Source organism: Rhinolophus ferrumequinum (assembly GCF_004115265.2).
Source record: "Rhinolophus ferrumequinum isolate MPI-CBG mRhiFer1 chromosome 15 unlocalized genomic scaffold, mRhiFer1_v1.p scaffold_54_arrow_ctg1_1, whole genome shotgun sequence".
NCBI lineage: Eukaryota > Metazoa > Chordata > Mammalia > Chiroptera > Rhinolophidae > Rhinolophus > Rhinolophus ferrumequinum.
The window spans coordinates 16,217,046-16,235,776 of NW_022680357.1; the positions used below are offsets into that span (position 1 = coordinate 16,217,046).

The window sequence follows — 18,731 nt, forward strand, 5'->3', positions numbered from 1 at the left end:
AGATTATGGGAGGTTTCTTTATTTAAAATATAAAAGTGTATCTACGCCCACGAAAAAATGGGGACATACGTAGAAGTACATAGGAGAAAAAACTTACAGTTTTACCACCTACAGGTTGGTAACATTTTGGCCCACTGCCCTCTAGGTTTTTATTCGTTTGTTTTTCCTACCCGAGCTCCAGTTACATACACACAGTGGCATCCTGTTTTGTTTCATTTTGCGGTGCTTTCTTTGGCCAGACATTAGAGAGGTTTCCAGCAGGTGGATTTGGATGGAAGGTCATTAAAAACACAGGACATGGTCTGAGGCCCTGAGGAGGGAAAGTCGGGCTGTGGTGAGGCCCGGTGGGCACAGTGCTGTGTCCGGGCCCAGGGCTGAGAGGGGCAGGGGCGGGGAAGAGGCCTGATGCCTGATGCCTGGCTTCGGGCTGCAGGTGAGTGATGCCTGGCTTGCACCAGGCAAACCAGCAGTGCCGGAATGTGTTTTAGAAGTAGTTGCCGACTTCTAAAAATCTAGGGCTTTCTTTTAAAATTCTGGATTCCCATCTTCCCTTTAAAATAATCAGAAAATCTGATCCCAAGAGGCCTGCCTTCCTTGAGGGCACTGGTCAGCTGGGGTAAGGCGGTCACGGCTCTGCTGCACAGGGCATGTTTCTAGTTTGCTGCAGTCCCCACCGCTCCATATTGCATCCAACACGGAGGCTGAGAACCCTGGATGGCTGCTCCTGTCCTGTGGGCAGGGGAGTGTTTCTGGTTTCTCATCGTCCTCACGCATGTATGTTACATTCCTGCTCCTGTGGGCACCTGTGTTCACAACCTTTGGGTCAGGATCATATGACAGAAGACCATCAATGTCGGCATGAATGATGTTTTCTTCATTGAGTGTGTCATAAATGATCAATGAATCAATTCATCATGGCAAACCAAATAAGATTTTTGAAACAAATGGGCCCCACCCCCCGCCCGCCCTTACACTCTTATGTGAGTCTGACGTGAATATAATCAACTGTGACCTTTCTGGCTTTGTAAATAAACACCAGATACTTTCCTATTTTCAGGAAGATATGACTAAAATGAAAATAACCAGCAAGCTCTGGTGCCTAGAGCAGGAGTTCGCAAACTTTTCCTGTAAAGGATCAAACAGTAAATGTTTTAGCCTTTGCAGGCCACGTGGGCCTTGTCACATCTGGGGGTAGCTTGAAAGCAGCCACTGACAACATAGACGTGAGCAGGGCTGTATTTCGATAAAACTTTATTTATGGACACTGACATTGGAATTGCATCTAATTTTCCTGTGTCATGAAATATTATTCTTTTGATTTTTTTCAACAATTTAAACATGTGAAAACTGTTTTTAGCTGGCAAGCCACACAAAAACAGGCAGCAGGCTGGATTTGGCCCACAGGCCATTGTTGGCTGAGCCTTGGCCTGGAACACGAGAATCACTGAACATTTGAGTGGAAAGGAGCCGTGACGTCTGTCCGGTTCATCTCATCACCCTGTAAATGCAAAAACTGAGGCCCAGTCTTGCTGGGCTTTAACGTCCATAAAAAATAAATAGCTATTTATGATGTTGATTAAAAGTCCACAGAGCCCAAGACAACACAGGCTACAGCAAGGACCATGAATGGTGTCTAGACTGCATGTGAGGTTTTTGTTTTTTTCAGACAAATAATTTTTAACGTGCTGATGTTTAATCCACCTTCCCGGACACACTGCCTGTCCCCTGCCCCTGACAAGTTCTCACAACATAAACCCCAGAGTCATAGGATAACTTCTCAGTGTTTCCTTAATGAGCATCTTTGCTTTTACAGATGCTGCCCCTTCTCATTGGAACGTCCTTCCTGGCAAACTCCTATTCATCCTGCAAAACCCCAGCACTTGTCAGTCCTCCACGGCTTTCCCCAATTTTCCCTTCCATTTTCTATGCTCCCTGGTTCTTCTTAGAACATGAACATTGTTCATCGAGGGGCTGCCTTCTGTGAGAACATTGCTTCTTAAGGGTAGACTCATGTCTCACCCATCATGCCACCAGCATGATACCTGGAGCTCAAGGTTGGGGCCCAGAGACAGGCAGTGGGGGGTGGGGAGGGGGCAGCGTCTCACCTAAATTGGAGGTTGGTGGTCTCAGGAACAATCACCTCTTCACAGATCTTCTCCAGCATGGGCATCCAGCTCGTGGCCAGGTGGCAGTTCTGTAAGACCACCCATGTCCCATCTTTGATGGCCGTGTGGATCATTTTGGCCGCAATAGGACCTTGGCCTTGGCCGAGGGAGATGGTCTGTGTTTTGGCCCCTCCCATGTCAAGGTCGTCAGCGAACTTCAGCAGTCCTGAGACCAGGAAGAAAAGGGGTTTTTGAAAGAGAGTAAGCCGGCTAAGACCATATGAACAACAACAACACAGAAGGAGAGTTTACGTGACAATCCTGAGCTCAGAAAGAAACTCACTGGTTTCTGTTAATTACAAAACAAGCACGTCTCTGCGGAAGGCTTAGACTTCTCAGGTAAGATGACGGTTCCCCTTTTGCTCTGAATACACACATTCTTGATTTAAAGGAAAAAATTACACAAAGTCGAAAAAAGAAAATCAGTTTGAAAGAAAGAGAAATTCCCAGGTGCCCAAAATGAAGAGGAAACTCAAAACTAGAGCAGTGAGCCCACATAACCAAGGAACCAGGGAGTAGGGTTTTACAAATTTATTTCACTAGGAAACACAGTTATCTGGACAGTGAAATTTCAAGTCATTCCCTCTCACCGGTCTCTCCCTCAAGGCAGCCAATGTTACTAGAGTCTGTGAATGAATCCTTCCAGACATATTTTATGCATTTCAATAAATGCAGACGTACTATTGCACTTACATGAATTGTAGAATACTACTTTGCTTTTTTCATTATCTCTTTTCCACATCAGTACATATGGAAAGACCTCATTCTTTTTCATGGCTACGTAGTATTTCACCATTGAAAACACCGTACTTTATTTATTTAACCAGTCTAGCAGCTGGAATTTGGGCATGGGAGATGGACATGACTGCACCCAACAGAGGCGGGGTGCTGCATCTGAGACTTTTGGACAAAATTAGGATCCTCAAAGGGCTGCACCTTCATGTTTAAGAAGACCAGAAACCTGGTGACTGACTCAAGCAGCAGAGTGGGAGCTGGTCACTGGCCGGTAGCCCGGGTGGAAAAAAATGAACAAAAACTCTCCAGTGAGGAATCAAAACAACAAGCCTTATACCAAAAGCCACGAGGGGTGCAACACCGCAATGCACCCTGGCTGTGGGATTCCCAAGCTGGAAATCTCCCACAGCACTGAGCCAGAGGGCGACACCCCCAGGGCCCCACTGTCGGGTGTGAGCAAAGTTGTTCTGTTAGGGCACTGAAAACCCAAGGACCTGACAGTCCCACAAAAGAGCAAAACTACCAGCTACACGAGGAAATCCATCGCTGGTAGGGACAATGGGGAGAATACTCCTAGGACGACATGTGGTCTCTACTGCGGGATGAATCGTGTCGCCCCCACCCCAGGTCCAGACGCTGACATCTTAATTCGCAGGACCTCAGAATGTGACAGTATTTGGAGATGGGGTCTTTAAAGAGGTGATGAAAGTAAAATGAGGTCATTCGGGGCCCTGATCCAATCTGCCTGGGGTCCTTCTAAGAGGAGGAGATTAGGACACAGGCACTCAGAGAAGGGAGACCATGTGAAGACACAGCAACAAGATGACACAGGGAGAAGACAGCCAACAACAAGCCAAGGAGAGAGGCCTCAGAAGAAACCAACCCTGCTGACACCTTCATTTTGGACTTTCCAGCCTCCAGAGTTGAGAGAAAATACATTTGTGTTGTTTAAGCCCCCCAGTCTTTGGTATTTGTTGTGGCAGCCCTAATGGACGATTACAACCTCTGAAAAAGACCATAAAAGAAACACATCTGAAAATCATTAAAGAAGGAACACAAAGCATAATAAAATTTAGAGTTCGATGAAAAAACAATACATCGATTTGCAACAAAACAAATAAAACTTTTAGAAACGGAAAGCATTGTCACTGAAGATAAAAACTAAAAAGCACTGATTAAAAAGAGCAGCTAAAAAGAGGATTTGTGAACTGTCAGGTCTACAGTCAATTTTTCAGCCCTAGTAACGGGCATCCCTGGCACCCTGGGTATGGTCTCGGCTAAAAGAACCCTGGTTATGGTCTCGGCTAACAGAGAAATGTCTGTACAAGATGAGCCCGGAATATATGGAGCATATACAGGAAGAATGTTATCAAAAACGACTGGGGTTCTGCGAAAAGGACAGAGGCATGAAGGTACCTCCACAAGCCAGAGACTGAATCATTTGAGCATCAAAGAGAACAATGACGGGAGGGGAGGAAGATACCACTGTATCTGAAACATCCAATATGTTCAAAAATAACCTTACTGCTTAAGTAACTTTGAAGGTTACTAAGGCACCAATTCATTACTCTGGAAGCTGGTAAATGAAGAGAATGAATCAAACATCCTTTCTGCCTGTCCTGTTTGAACATGATTCAGAGTAAAACCGAGTAAACAGAGGAACTGACGAAGGAAAATGCTTCTTTATAGAAGAGGGCCAACTACTAGGTACGGAAGGAATGAGAGAATTAAAATACCGCCATTCTGCAGCCCCCCCCACCCCCGTGAAATCATGGAGCTGGGTAACGATTTTCTTAGGCCACTGAAACCATGAAGTCAGTGGTTCCCAGTACGGGCCGTATTTTGGAATTCCCCAAAAAGTTTTGTCAAACACAATGCCTGGGTCTCACCCACACAGATTTTAGTTTTACTGGGCATGGAGGTTTTCCTTAAAGCTCCCAGGTGATTCTCACGGGCAGCCAAGGTGGAGAACCGTCACGTTACATGAAAGGCTGATGGGAAACTTTCTTAGGGAGGCGGTGGAGGAGTGCGGACGTGGGTCGCGTTGACAGTGCTTGAGCCCACTGATCAATCTTAATCAGAAGAGGAAAGACAACCAGACAGCATGTGCCCCCCGGGGTGAGGCGCTACGAGGGGCGCAGCTCCTGGGAAGTCTCCTGGGATGTTGTCCCAGCTGAATGTGGTCAAGCCTGCAGCGTGGGGCACAGGCATATGCTCCCCTCACCCCGGGATGTAACCGGGCCTCCTCCTCAGCTCAGCCTCATTGTCCAGACCAGACTCTGACCTTTCCCCTGCTTCTCTTCTTTACCTTTTCTGGTTCCCGCTCGTTTCTCTAGTTTATATCTGCCACGGAAAAGGACACAGGGAAAAGGCAGAGGTTCCAGGAAGAAGTCACGAATTGATCTTTGACGCTAACACTGAGGTCTAGGAACCTGGAAAAGGCACTTTCCAGTTCATTTCAGTTCCCTCCTCGAACTTCCTTCGAGAAGCAGGTGCTGGCTTTCTGTCGGGCTCAGGGTATGGATCGGGACACTCGTCACGCCCTCAGCTTTCACACAACGTCAGCCTTGCCCTTGGCATTTCTGGTCATCTTTTTCTCCATTCAGCAACAGAGAAAAATAAAGCTTTGAGATTCCCCCTACGGAACAGAAAACGAATCTATTCCTGTCAACAACTCATACCCTTCCATAGGCACAAACGACTTCTGGAAAGATACGCAAACTGGGAATCGCAGTTACTTCTGGGAGGGCTGGGAGGAAGATGTACCTTCACTCGACACAAGGATTTCTCTGTCTCGGCACTACTGACAGTTTGGGCAGGATAATCCTTGGTGGTGGGGGCCCGTCCTGTGCAGTGTGGGGTGTTTTGCAGCACCCTTGGCGTCTGTCTACGAGATATCAATAGCATCCCCTAGTTGGGGCAAAATGTTTTCCCACTTTGCAAAACGTCCCTTCAAGGGGCAAAATGGCCCCGGTTGAGCCACAGTCCCATACATTTGCGTTGTTTTATTACACACAGTATTAATTATTTAAAAAATTAAAAGAAGAGAGAAGAAAAGCCTAGCTGAGAGAAGCAATAGTCAGACAAAACGGTTGAAGGCAAAGGTGACAAAGTAGTAGCCAGCAGGCTACGCTAGCCCTGGGTTGGAGCTCACCACGTCTTTAAGAAAACATTTGAATGAGTTATCAGGATGTGAAAAGTGATTTCTGCATTGTCTGGTGTCTCTGGAAAACTCAGGTGATCTGGCCATCCTGGGCTCCCCTTACCAGATGGCACCTTACTAGTTCCCAGATGGGGGAGCCGACCCTTCAGGCAGGAGAAGAAGTGGCCCCAGCCCCACTCAGCCTGTTCACTGCTTGACCTCCATCTGAGTTGGAGACTCCTGCTGCAAGGACCATGCTCCTGTCATCCATCCATGCCTTCTGCCCTTACCTGCCATCGGGTCTGCGCCGGGAGACAACACGAAAATCAGCGGCACACAACAGCTGGAGTCACCGTAGGAGCCCTGGAGGTCAAAGGTCGGGGCTTCCACGTATGGGTTGCCCATGTGCTCAGTAATGAACTTGCGGACGGCTGGAATCATCTTGTCAGGCCGCAGACATCGGAGGACGGCCATCCGCTCCAGTCCCCGCAGGAACTTCCAAGACCCAGGGAACTTCTCCTCGTGGGGGGAGGCCGAGTCATAGATGACCTTCCAGGCATGCGGGTATTGCTGCACGTGCTCCATCAGGCCTCTGAGCTGCGGCAGCGCTGACGCGCGCACCACTTCGGCCCACGCCTTCTCAGCCAGCCAGTCGGGCACGGGGTTGGGGAAGGGGTTGTCCAGGGCCACACCCCCGGTCAGGAGAAAGTACCACACTGCCTCATCGATCTGCTGCTTCTCTTTCAAGATACCGATGGTCAGCAGGAGGGAGAAAAGCAGCTTGTCCTTCTCAAACAGAGAGCGGCAGACGTTGTTGTAGACGCTGAGGGTGAAATGCTCGATGATGTTGAGGATACGTTGCTCCAGCTGCTCGCTCTTCCGGCTGTGGGCCAGAGACAGCATGTAGAGGTTCAGGAACCAAGCCAGCGAGTACTGGTACATGGGCTCGATGTGGGCCAGGTCGGAGATGCAGAAGAAGATGGTGGCGGAGTGGACAGCCACTGGCTTGTAGCCCATCCGTGTCGCGTCGATCTCCGTTTCTGTTATCGAAGCAATCTCCTGCTTCTCCAAGATGTCCTCAGACAGCCGTTTGGAGGAGGACAGAGCTTTGATGGCGGTCTCGTCCTCCAGGATGTTGCCCTGGGACAGGGAAAGGACCTCCAAGATCTTATCTTCGATTTCTTTCAGCTGCTGCTTGTTCCTGGCGCTTTCCACGATCAATTGGTTCTTTTTCTCTTCCAGCTCTGGCTTCTCCTTGGCGGCCACCAGGCCGAGAAGTTGGTCTTGGAGGCCCAAGGGGGTGATCATGAAATTGAGGAGGCAGACTTTTACAGCGACTTCGGGGAGGTAATGGGGGTTCCTCAGACGGGTGGTGATGTACAACTTAAAATCCTTGGAGTACTCGACAATGTTTTCACCCAGCCTCATGTACTCCACGCCTTGCTGCTTGAATGTGGACTTGAGCAAGATGGGCTCGATGAAGGCATCCAGCTCTTCTCCGATGTTCTCCAGTAAGACGGGGTTGCCAAACTGCAGAGCGTTTTCCAGCGTCCTCATGTAGCTGGTGTCCGAGAACTTGATGACGGACAGCTTGTTCGCTTTCTCCATGTTCTTGATCCACTTATTGGCCTGCCCCTGAGGGTCAATCATGAGGGTCCAGCGTCTGGAGTTGGACACGATGATGCCGTTGTCGATGGAGAAGGAATCGATGGGCAGCCCGGCTATCTGCCAGGCGCGGATCTTGACGGGATCCCCTAACGTGCTGCTGAGACTGAAGTCGTGGGAGCCGGGGATGGCCCTGTCCTTACACTGGGCCAGCCACTGCTTTTGGCAGTTGGCCCGGTAATCCACGGTGAAGGCCCCCAGGTAAGCCACAGTTCCCGAGGACACCAGCACGTCCCCCGTCAGGTTAGTATAGCAGACCTCCAGCCCCCGGGCAGCTTCCGTCCATCTGTCCTTCTCGCCCCCGAGACCGCTGATCAGTTTCTCGGCCCTGATCAGCTTCTGGGAGCAGATTGTGATGTTCTCCTCCAAGGTCTTCTTCTTGCTATTCATCTCCTCAAACTCATCGTTCAGGGCCTGCAGGCGGTCTTCCACCAGCTTCAGCTCCGCTCGCTTCTGGTTCAGCTTCTGCATCTGGGTGGCCAGCTTGCCCTCGGCCTCCTTCAGCCGCTCCCGCTTGGGGGCCACCACTTTGGCCACGCGGTCGTACACCTCCATGGCCCTCACCCACTTGCACAGCCCCTCGCAGGCAGACGACACATTTTTAATGACGGCTGGCTGGAAGTCTGGGTGATCGATGAACCTTTCCCGGATCCGCTTCATGACCACTGGGGAGATGCTGTCTTTGTCATACGTCTTAAGGCTCTCCAAGAATTTCAGATCGCCGAGAATCTTCTTTGATAACCCCCAGTAATCTTCTACCATTTTACCTGTTTGGGATGAAAAACAGAGATAAGATTGTTATTGAGACATTCTGGCTGAGACCTAAAGACTTGCCGTGACTACTCTTTGAATCTGGCAAAAAAATTCAAGTTCCTGCAGAGCGTTTTTAGGGCAGTGAAACTACTCTGTATGATACCATAATGGAGGACACGTGTCATTATACACTCATCCAAACCCACCGAACGTACGCCACTCAGAGCAGGTGCTAATGCGAGCCAAGCTGTGGACGTCGGGTGATACTGATGTATTAATACAGGTTCATCAGTTGTCACAAATGTCCCACGCTCGTGGGGGCCGTTGATAGGGCAGGCTGCGCGTGTGGGCAGGGCAGGGGGATGTGGGAAATCTCTCTGATGTAACTTAAAGCTGCTCTAAAAACATAAAGTCTCAATAAAAACATCGAAGTTCCTCCACAAGGTCTGGGAGGCCCACTGACCTCACGCCCCTCACCTCTGCCTTGCTCCCCGACTCCAGTCCCAGAGGGCCTCCCTTTAATTCCTCGATGACCCCAAGTGCTTCCCTACCGTGAGCCCTTTACCCAGGCTCCACATGGCGTCTCGCTGGCTCCTGACCTGACTTCAGGCTCATTTTCAAGCTACCTCCACAGATGTCCCTCTCTAAGGTGGGCCCCGCTAGCCCTTCCCCAACATTTTCTTTCATCTCAGCTGCTAGAACGTTCATTCCCTGTATAGCATTTATCGCAATCTGAGACGTTTTTGTTTACTTTTTATTGTCTGCCTCTCCCTCTAAGCTGTGAACTCCTGCTGTGTTGACTACACGCTGGCTCAGTGCCTGCAACTCAGGTACCAATAAATACGCGTTGAAGGAATGTAGCCTCTTATCCCAGTGAGAGATGGACAGGGCAGACGAGCCGTGGGCAGGCGTTCTGAATATTCTTTTTCAAGTCTGGGAGGTAAGTTAGATGGAACCTAACTAGTTCTCCTCGTGAGTGAGTGGGTGAGGCCCAAGAGAACGCAAGGATAGGGAAGAAGCAAGCAACTGGACAGAAGGTCATCTGTGGCCCCCAAATGAAGCAGGGCCCTCACTCTCATTAGCACCCATCATGCAAAGGACTGACTGAGCCCTGATCTCATCCCAGGGGATGAGATCCTGGCACTGTAAACACTTGCCAAGCTCAGGCTCATCAAAAAATGTGGTACTTGAGACATCAGAGTGAATAAAACAAGTCAAATGTGTCCCATTCTTAATGCAAACACAACAAACAGGTATTTCCCATGAAGGTTTTTGTTTGCCTTCAGGAAAATGATCAGCTTCGTTTAAATTCAAGGTACCTCAAAACTTATTGAATCGTTCTTTTGCTCCATCCCAATGGACAGGCTAAATTCTGTAGGTTAAGTGAATATTACACACCATTTGCTTTAAGTGTGAAGTAAGAAAGGCAAATGATGGGCCCTGCGTGGCTCATTCCTGATCGAAGACGAGTACTGACTTTCGGGACCTGGCCAGGCTTTGTGTACTGTTCTCAGCCCTGGAGGCCCCTTAGGCCCACCCAGGAGCTTTAAAAATATTAGCACTCAGGCCACCCCCAGGCCAAGAGGTTAAGGATCTCTAGCATCCAGCAACTGGCTCCGTATCCCTTATGCTCCCAGGTGACTCTCGGCTGTGCCCAGGGTCGCGTGCGGGCTAGCTCATCCTTGCTCAGGCCAACCTGTCACAGCTCAGCTGCTTGCCTGAAGTATGGTCTTGTAGAGTCCACTCCCTGCTTCTCCATTCCTGCTCACCTCCACATCTTCTTCATGTGGGTTTTGGCCTCCAACTGGCCAGGGAAGGGGGACTGCTGACCAAGGGGAGGCAGAAGCCAGAATTCCTGTTTGGCTCTAGGACACGGGCCTCCACACAAGACGCTACGTCCACTTTCGATTTCAAGGAGACTGAATATTCATTCACCTGGTACTGCGTCTAGGCTCGACTGTGTGGGGAGCTTTCTTCCCTCCTGCCTCCCCTCCCCCATCCTTCTCTTCCCATTTCTCAGTCTCAGAACCCGTCTCCCCCACCTCCCCTTTCAGTTCGTGTTGGCCTCCCTTTGCCCTCTAACTCCTCTCTACCAGCTCCCGCTCCACCCGACCCCACCTCTCCCTCCCTGTGTGTCTTTGTTTTCTTGCCTCTGTCTCTCTTCTTCCCACTCGCTCTATATGAGTGTGTCCCTGTGTCTCTGGGTCTGTCTCCGTCTCTCTCATGTCTCTGTCTCTGACATGTGTGCATGAGGCTCTCCCTCCGCCATCCTTCCTCCCGCTCTGTTTCCCTGTCTGTCTCCTTCCTCATCTCTCTCCCTCCTGATCTCTCTTCCCTTTTATCATCTCTCTGTGTCTGTGTGTGCGCACGCGCACGCACGCATTTAGCTGTCTGGGTCTCTCTCCATTTCAGTCTCAGTCTCCGTCTCTCTGTTTCTCTCTCTCCCTCTCTCACCCACACTGCACTGTGTGTGTGCTTGCACCACATTAGTCCTTTTCTCTTCGTGACCTTCATTTCTGCAATGATTTGCAGGCAGGGGCCTTGACTCAGCGCGGCTTCACCTAAGACACTGCCATTTCCCCCAACAGATGGGCAGAAGAGAGGGCAGTGAAGAAACACAAGAGAGAGCTCTGTGGTGCATATGCATGTCTGGCGCCTGTCTCCTTTCCTCCAAGACTCCGCACACTGCCCAGGAGGGTGGGGGGGCGGTTGGGGTGCTAGAGGGGGTTACCGCTGCCACTGGGGTCCGGCTTCCTCTCTGGCTTCAGCCCTTTCATGACACAGATGCTCTCCATGACCAGCTTCACAGGGCCTGGGGGATTCTGCATCGACTTCACCAGCGAGATGTCGGCTGGGTTCAGGGTGTCGAGTGCAGCGAGAGCAGCTTCCAGGGCCGGCATCGCCTCTGCCAGGTCCCCCTTACATTCATCCTGCGGGCAGCACAGGGACAAAAGGGCACAGTGTGGGGAGGAAGCTCTGCTCCTGGAGAAAGCCGGAGAACTGGGCACAGTGCTGGCCCGACCCTGCCCCCAGGAAGGGGCCCTGCCCGGGGCTCTGCATGCATGGCGGTGCACACGGCCCTTTGGGGCCCGCAGTTGGGTGCCTGGGACATTTAAGAAGTCACCTGCTCTGCGATCTTAACAAATCAAGCTTTTGGATTTTAACAAATTCCCAAGAGATATATGAGCTGGTGACTTCACACCCACTGATCAAGGATGACAGATGGAGGATGAGGGTTAGAGGATGAATGACAGGTGGGACTAGGGTTAAGGCAAGGCCAGGGCAGAGGAAGCCATGGGGGGTGGGAGAGGTCAGCATGGGGTGACGGTCAGGATGTACTGCAGCTCAGCCGTGGGGAGGGGTGCAGTCAGGGATGGGGGAAGCTTGGGAACAGGGTGGCGTTTCAGGATGAGGGACAGGGCTAGAGATTAGAGCTGGGTAGGGCGCTCTGGGCAAAGAAGACAGTGTGTCCATTATTCCTTCATTTAAAAACAAAATTAACTCAATGGAATATTATTCAGCCATAAAAAGGGAATGAAGTCCCGATTCATGTCACAACACAGATAAACCTTGAAAGCATTGTGCCGAGTGAAAGAAGCCAGACAGAAAATGCCACGTGCTACAGGATTCCATTCATGTGAAAGGCGCAGAGAAGGAAAACCCGTCGAGGCAGAAGGTAGGTTAGGGGTTGCCACGGGTTGGAGAGAGGGAGGCACGGGGTTTCCTTCTGGGGTGATGAAAATGTTCTGGAATTAGAGAAGGCTGGTGGCTGTACAGCTCTGTGAACACACTAAAAACCACTGAACTGTGTCATTTCAAAGGGTGAATCTTAATGGTATGTGAAATTTATCTCAATTTTTTTTTAAAAAAGAAAGCTTAACATTATAAGACTTTTAAACTGGAAGGGACCTCATAGATGACTTAGTAGTCCAACTACCAAATCCAAGAGAAAAAGAGGGAGGGAGGGAGGGAGGGAGGGAGGGAAGAGGGAGGGAAGGTTTCAGGAGGCAGAATGAGTCAGCGAAGGTCACAGAGCTGGTTGGTCACAGAGCCAAGCCCTGACCCTGGGCTCCGACCTCCTCGATTGGTTGATTCTCCAGCCCAAGGAGCCCTGACTGAAATGCAATTTCACAAGAGAACATCAAGCCTGAAAGGAAGCAGCAGGTGCTGAAGTCTGTATGCTGCAGGTGTACTGCGACAGGCAAACAAGCTAAAGGTGGTTCCACTTTCTCACATATGTGTATGTTTACACGGGTGTGTGTATCACGGATTCTTTATTTTAGGTTTTCTGCTTTTCTTATACACTTATAGCAATGTTTTATTTAACCTCCCCTCCCCCCACACACACATACTCAAAAGACGAGCCATGTCAGATATCCCCAGTTTCAAAGATGAAATATCCTGCTTTAGATGGCAATAAAGGCTGAGTCCTTGGAGTGACTCAGCTTGTCCCGTTCAGCCCTGGGACACGCTCCAGAACGCGAGGCAAGAGGAAGAAAAACCGAAACTGGTCCCTGCCGTTTCTCACGGTTAGCTTCCGGAAGGGTCTGGTGGCAGAAGAGACCCAAGGTGTTGGCTTGGCCACAGCTTTGGATGTTGGGTGGATTGACTTCAGTCCTCCCCAGTGGCTTCATGGCATTGATAATTCTGTGTCGCTTGCTTAGAACCTGCCAGACAACCAGGGGTCCACACGCCTTCGTGCATCCCTGTGGCCCGGTCACTCTGCCCCTTTCCCAAGGGGCAAGACCTGGGTTCCAGCAAGCTTGTTTTCCAGGTGACTCGAAAAGGCTGTAATTGTACCATCATCTGTCACAGTGATTCTCAGCCCTGGCTGTGCCTCCGAGTCACTAAGGGCACCTGGGCACCCCCACCGTCAGGCCCCACACCCATAGACTCTGAGTCAGCCAGCCTGGGTGGGGTCCGGGCATCTGCACCTCAAAACTCCAAAGGTGATTGTGACATGTAGTTCTGCTGAGAAATGCTGGTTTATATTCTAGAAACACTGCAAACACGGTGGGACGCAATAGGATTCAATGCCCAACAGGAGAATGGCTACTCGATGGGTGAAGCACCTACTTAAAATGGTCATTAAAATGACTCTGTGACACATTGGGGGTGATTGGATGGTAAGGGAATAAAAAAAGCACAACGCAAACAGCAAGCATGCTATGATTGCAACAACGTAAAACGATCCACGGCGTGCACCGACTGGGGCTAGAGGGAAAACTGAAAAACCGAATAGGTATTAAAGATGACTTAAAAATTCTTCCATACGTGTTATTACTGCTAAGTCATTTGCTTCTATAATGAAAAACATTATAATTAAAAATGACCCCTGTGGCTTAGCAGGGCTGTGTGAGAGATGTGAATCTCAGTGCCCTCTGATGAAATGTAGCCAAGTCTGCAGACATTCTGGCATCATTTAGTTTCCTCATTAGGAGAAAAAGAAACGATTCATCAGCTTAAAAAGAACGGACCCATTTAAGGACCCATTTAAGTTGTACTTGGGTAGCAAGCATTTGGGGCCTGAGTCTTTCTCGGCTGTCCCCCAATCTCAGTCTGGATTCCTCTGGCAATGCTGGGCACGCTACCATGTTATGTCGTTTCTAGGGGTGCGAGGAGATTAGAGGAAATCAGCAGTCTTCACATGGAGAAGGACTGTACCCCGAGAGGTTCAGGAAAGGATTCTGGTCCCCACAGAAGCCTTAGGAAAACTCGGAGTGAACCCAGGTTCGTTTCCTCCTCTCCTGACTCACCTGGAGGATGTCACTCCCAGCCCAGGGATGGGGACGGCAGAGCACGAGACCTCACCCTTCACACGAAAACCTGAGCTGGCCGTTGATTGCCCAGGAATGGGCGTGGTGGGTCGCCTCCTATAAGCCCCATGCTGCCTCTCGCGTTCCTCTTGTTCCAGCAACATCCCGTGACATCGCAGAGCAGAATCCTGGCTGGGATGTGCCCACATGTGGAGAGAGCCTGCCTTTACCAGACAGGCAGGTCCACTTGGCACAGGGTAAAGAACATCCATTTCAGAGAAGAGCTAATGTGGGCCATTAAGCTCTGTGTGCTGGCCACATGCTACAAGTGTACACGTTTTCCTCTTAGTATCCGCATTTCACAGGTAAGGCAACTGGGCAAATACTGAGCCCTGAGGTGCCTGATTCTAGAAGAGAACCAGGGAGGAGCTGCAAATTCATGCACCTCCAGGAGCCAGGCCAGTGATGAGCATGAGGGAAGTGGGCTGGCTGGCTGGTGAGACCCAGGCACGCAGGCCCGATGTTGCCAGACGCTTGGGTTTGTTGTTGTTGTTGTCCTAAGGAAAGCTGCAACTTTAGAAATTTCACTTGAAATCTCTTGATGTTTACACTTGGTCATTATTCCAAGATTAAGGAAAAATGTTGTGTGTATCACAGAGCCCAGGCGTTCTGCAGCGGCCAGCTTGCAATTCTGGAATCATGGACAAATGCAAGGGCTTTGGAACCAGAGAGCTGATTCAGTAACCTGGTACTGAATTGGAGAAGTTATTGACGTTCTTCTTGGACATTCTATGAACTTGGAGAAGTTATTTACGTTCTTAGACCAGGATTTTCTCACTTATAAACTGGGAAGGATACCGCCTGCCTTGCAGGACACTCAGGATGCTAAAAGGACATGCAGACCAAGTAGAGGTGAACATAGTCTCAACGGGGGAAGGAATTTGGCCCGTCTTGTCCAGTCCGCTTTTCCCACTGCCTAGAAAAGTGGCAGCACATAACAGACATTCCGCAAACACTTGTTAAGTGAAGGAAGACTGGAGAAAGCACCCCGGGGCACTAAGTAGTCGCTATTATCATGAGCTTGTCCTAGGAGGGCCGATCTCCTGCTGGGTTATGGTTCTGGGTGCCTGGTGCTCACCGTCTTTGATAGTTCCACTGGCCTCCCACCAGTGCCACCAGGACCATGAGCGAGCCTCTCTTATACAGGGCGCTCATGGTGTGACTCCAAGACCAGGACTGGGCCCAAGGACATCTAGGAGAGGCCAGGTCTCGGGACTCCCTGGAGAAGAACCAGTGTGGAAGCCTGTCATTTTTAGGAAGTGCCCCAGTATTTATCCATCCTCTAAGCCAGACGCAGCCTACTTTCTGTTCAAGTTCTTGTTGGAAGAACGGTCAAAAGAATGTTCTAGCTGCTAATGGGAGCGCAGGGACAAGCACATTACACAGGTGCCACGAACCCTGGTTCTAATCCCTCTAACTACTAGCTGTGCCTCCCTGAGAGTTGCTTCACCCAGTAGTGAAGCTCAGTGCCGCTAACTTTCAGGTACCGATACGATACGTGTCATTCCTACGTCCAAGGCAGCTGTGATTCCAAACGTACTTGTGTGCTTGCAAGTGCTTTGAGAAATATGTCACATCGCAGGAATGTTCATCAGATTTCCTTCTAATAGCTGAAGATAGGTGAAGCCCATCCCAGGACTATTCTTTGTTAGTACAAGAATCACCTTCAAATGGGGTCCTCTAGGATTAACAGTCTGTCATTTGACAAATACGTATTCCACGTCTACGACATGCCAGGCACATCTGAGCAAAAATGTGGAGGAGGAGGAAGAGATACGTAAAATCTAATCTGGAGGAAGAGCGTTCTGGGCAGAGGGAACAGTCGGTGCAAGGGTCCGGGGGTGGGAGCTTGCCTGGTGTTTATTTAAGGAACATCGGGAAGGCCGGAAGGGGCAGAGCAGAGTCAAAGAGGAGCAAGTGGTAAGAGATGAGGTTACATCCGCTGGGCCTTGTAGGCCGCGACTCTGAGTGAGAGGAGAGTATTTGGAAAACAATAAGGCTTCCTGGAGAGGACCAGGTGTCAGGAAGACTTGCTTCATCACTTACTAGTCGCCTCCCCTTTTCAAGCCTCTCTTTTCTCATCTGCAAGATGGGCATGACCACACACATTCTGCGGGACTGTGTCAGGCTCTAGAGACGCAGCAGACGAGCCTAGAAGACGCTGGCTCCTCCCATTCCTCCCGCTCTTTGTACCTTGATTCCTTGAGAAATGGCCGCAGCGGCATTGGCTTCTTTTTCATCTGCCTGCACCAGGAGTTTCTTGGCATCGGCTTCTCTCGTCTCCTTTTCAATTTTCACCATCATCTTGGCGGTCTCCTTGGAGGTGAGGATGAGCTGGGGTTGGAGTGCCGTCAGTTCCACTTGCATGACCGCCACCTACCAAGGAGAGAGGGGTGGGAGGGTCAGGGTCAGCCATGTCGGTGCAGCGGCAGAGTCGAAACCATTCTCCAACCGATGACATATGTAGAGAATACCAGTGATTTTAACATGGGATGCTTTTGTTGGTTGGACTTTACCTCTTTGATCTTTCAATACGTAGCAACTGAGTTCCTACAATGTATTGTAGTTATTGGGCACTGCACTCGGCAGACACATATGATCGTAAACTTAAAAATTTTAAAAAGGTGTTCCTCCTGCCTTGAGCCCACATTCTACTTTGGGGGGCAGGGAGAGAGAGAACAAACAACCAGTTAGAGGGGAAAACCTACATTTTTTTTTAAGGCTGTGAAGGAAACATATCTATGGCTGAGATACTTGGGACAGAAGGAACTTTCAAGGCCATTTTTTCCCACCAGTCTGATTCTCTCTAAAGCATTCCTGCCAAGCAATTTTTCTGGCCACTGCTTGAACACCTCTAATAATGGGAAGCTCACCACCTCTCAGGGGAGGTGCTCCATTTTCAGACAACTAAATGCCTTACTAGATTTTCCTGAGGAAGAGCTGGAATTTAGCCCCTGTGGTTTTCCACACTGGTCCTGGCTGCCTTCTCAGGCGGCTCAGATACTTGTGTGAAGAGGGTTTCACGACCTTGCACGCACTGCCCCCAGTAAGCCCATGTGAGAGAAGCACTGTATGCCGACGTAGTTGGGAACACAGGCCCTGGAGTCATGCCTACCCGAGTCTCTGTTCTGGCCCCACCACTAGCAGTGGCTCCTCACGGGGCTGCGTGATGACGGGCCAGTCAGCTGGCCTCTAAGTCTTGGTTTGTGCATGTAACACGGAGACATAATAGTGTTTTCCCATACATGACGCTGGGCACAGGGAGGGCTCAAGCATGTTAACTGGCACCGTCCTGTCCTGGTCTCGTCTGGCTCAGGTCCTCGTGCTGCTCCTGGCAACACCGTCTGCTCACTCTTTTCAACATCTTTCTAAACACGAAGGACCCTGGGTCGGACCCAGCAGTCCAAGAGCAGGGGGTCGGGGGACACCGTGACATGGCTCCTGTTCTGTGCCTCGGTGTTGGCGCGTCTGCTACCCTCAGCAGCAGGTCGACCTACGGCAAGCCACTCAGTGGCGTCAGATCTTTCCGGGTGCTGCATACTCATGTCTGACACGGCTCTCATTTTTAGCTGCTTTGTCAAGTGGCTCCAAGCACAAATGAATTACTAATTCGTATGCCAGACATTTTGTACTCATGTCAGCTCACTGAACCCTCCTAAGAGCCTTAGGAAACAAAGACTGTTATCACCTTTTTAATAAAAGAGAAAACTGAGGGCCCCAGAGCTTCAAGATTCTATAGCTGGGAAGCTGGAGAACCAGAATCTGAGGCCGGAATTTGCCTGACTCCACAAAGCTCTGCTCTTCGCCACGGCCTTATTCTGCCCAGTTCCCCACTGACAGCAGCCAGGGCCAGGGCTAGGGTGGGGGACAATGAGGCACTCCCCCTGGGCAAGAAGTGTAAGGGGGCACCAAAAAACTCAGTACTCAAGATCAATAGTGTTTTTAGTGCAATATTTTTAAGTCTAAATTAATGCAAAAAGACCCAGGATGAACAAAATGTCAAAATCTTGAATAAAGACAGAATGGCATAGGGCCAGGTTTCAGCTGAGGCAACTGAGGTGAGTTCTGCAAAGGCAGGGTCAGATGCTGTCTTTTGGGGGGGCCTTTTGAATGCTGAGCAAGTGGCTTGCTGCCTCTGCCAAGTCCTGCGCCGAACTGCCCCTCATCTACTCTGAGCGCTCACCTGGGAAGCTGCGAAGTTGAGTTTCTGCAGGCCTGTCAGGTAGCGGTTCCTCATCGTGTCAACCTCCTGCCTCTTGCTCTGCAAGAGCGTCTTGAAGGTGAGGATCAACTCGAGGTACGAGGTGGGGGTGACGTAATTGTGTCTGCGAAGCGTGCTGTAATACTCGAGTGACAGCTCCTTCACACTCTCCTGGAAATACTTGCACATGGAGATGACCCTGACGAGGACACGCAGGTGGTTAGGCAGGCCCAGAGGGGACTAGCTCAGCTCTG

At 50.3% G+C, this 18,731-nt stretch overlaps 1 protein-coding gene across 5 annotated transcripts in view; it reads right to left on the bottom strand.

The window, feature by feature from the left end:
* DNAH3 (dynein axonemal heavy chain 3) overlaps nucleotides 1-18,731 on the bottom strand; it is a 121,555-nt gene that overhangs the window by 14,246 nt on the left and 88,578 nt on the right. For all 5 annotated transcript variants that reach the window (XM_033102055.1, XM_033102054.1, XM_033102056.1 and 2 more), the window contains 5 exons: nucleotides 18,460-18,676; nucleotides 16,470-16,652; nucleotides 11,192-11,390; nucleotides 6,333-8,474; nucleotides 2,106-2,331 (listed from right to left, as the gene is read on the bottom strand). In XM_033102055.1, the coding sequence (XP_032957946.1) occupies nucleotides 2,106-2,331; nucleotides 6,333-8,474; nucleotides 11,192-11,390; nucleotides 16,470-16,652; nucleotides 18,460-18,676 (2,967 nt within the window). The remainder of the gene's footprint in view (nucleotides 1-2,105; nucleotides 2,332-6,332; nucleotides 8,475-11,191; nucleotides 11,391-16,469; nucleotides 16,653-18,459; nucleotides 18,677-18,731) is intronic.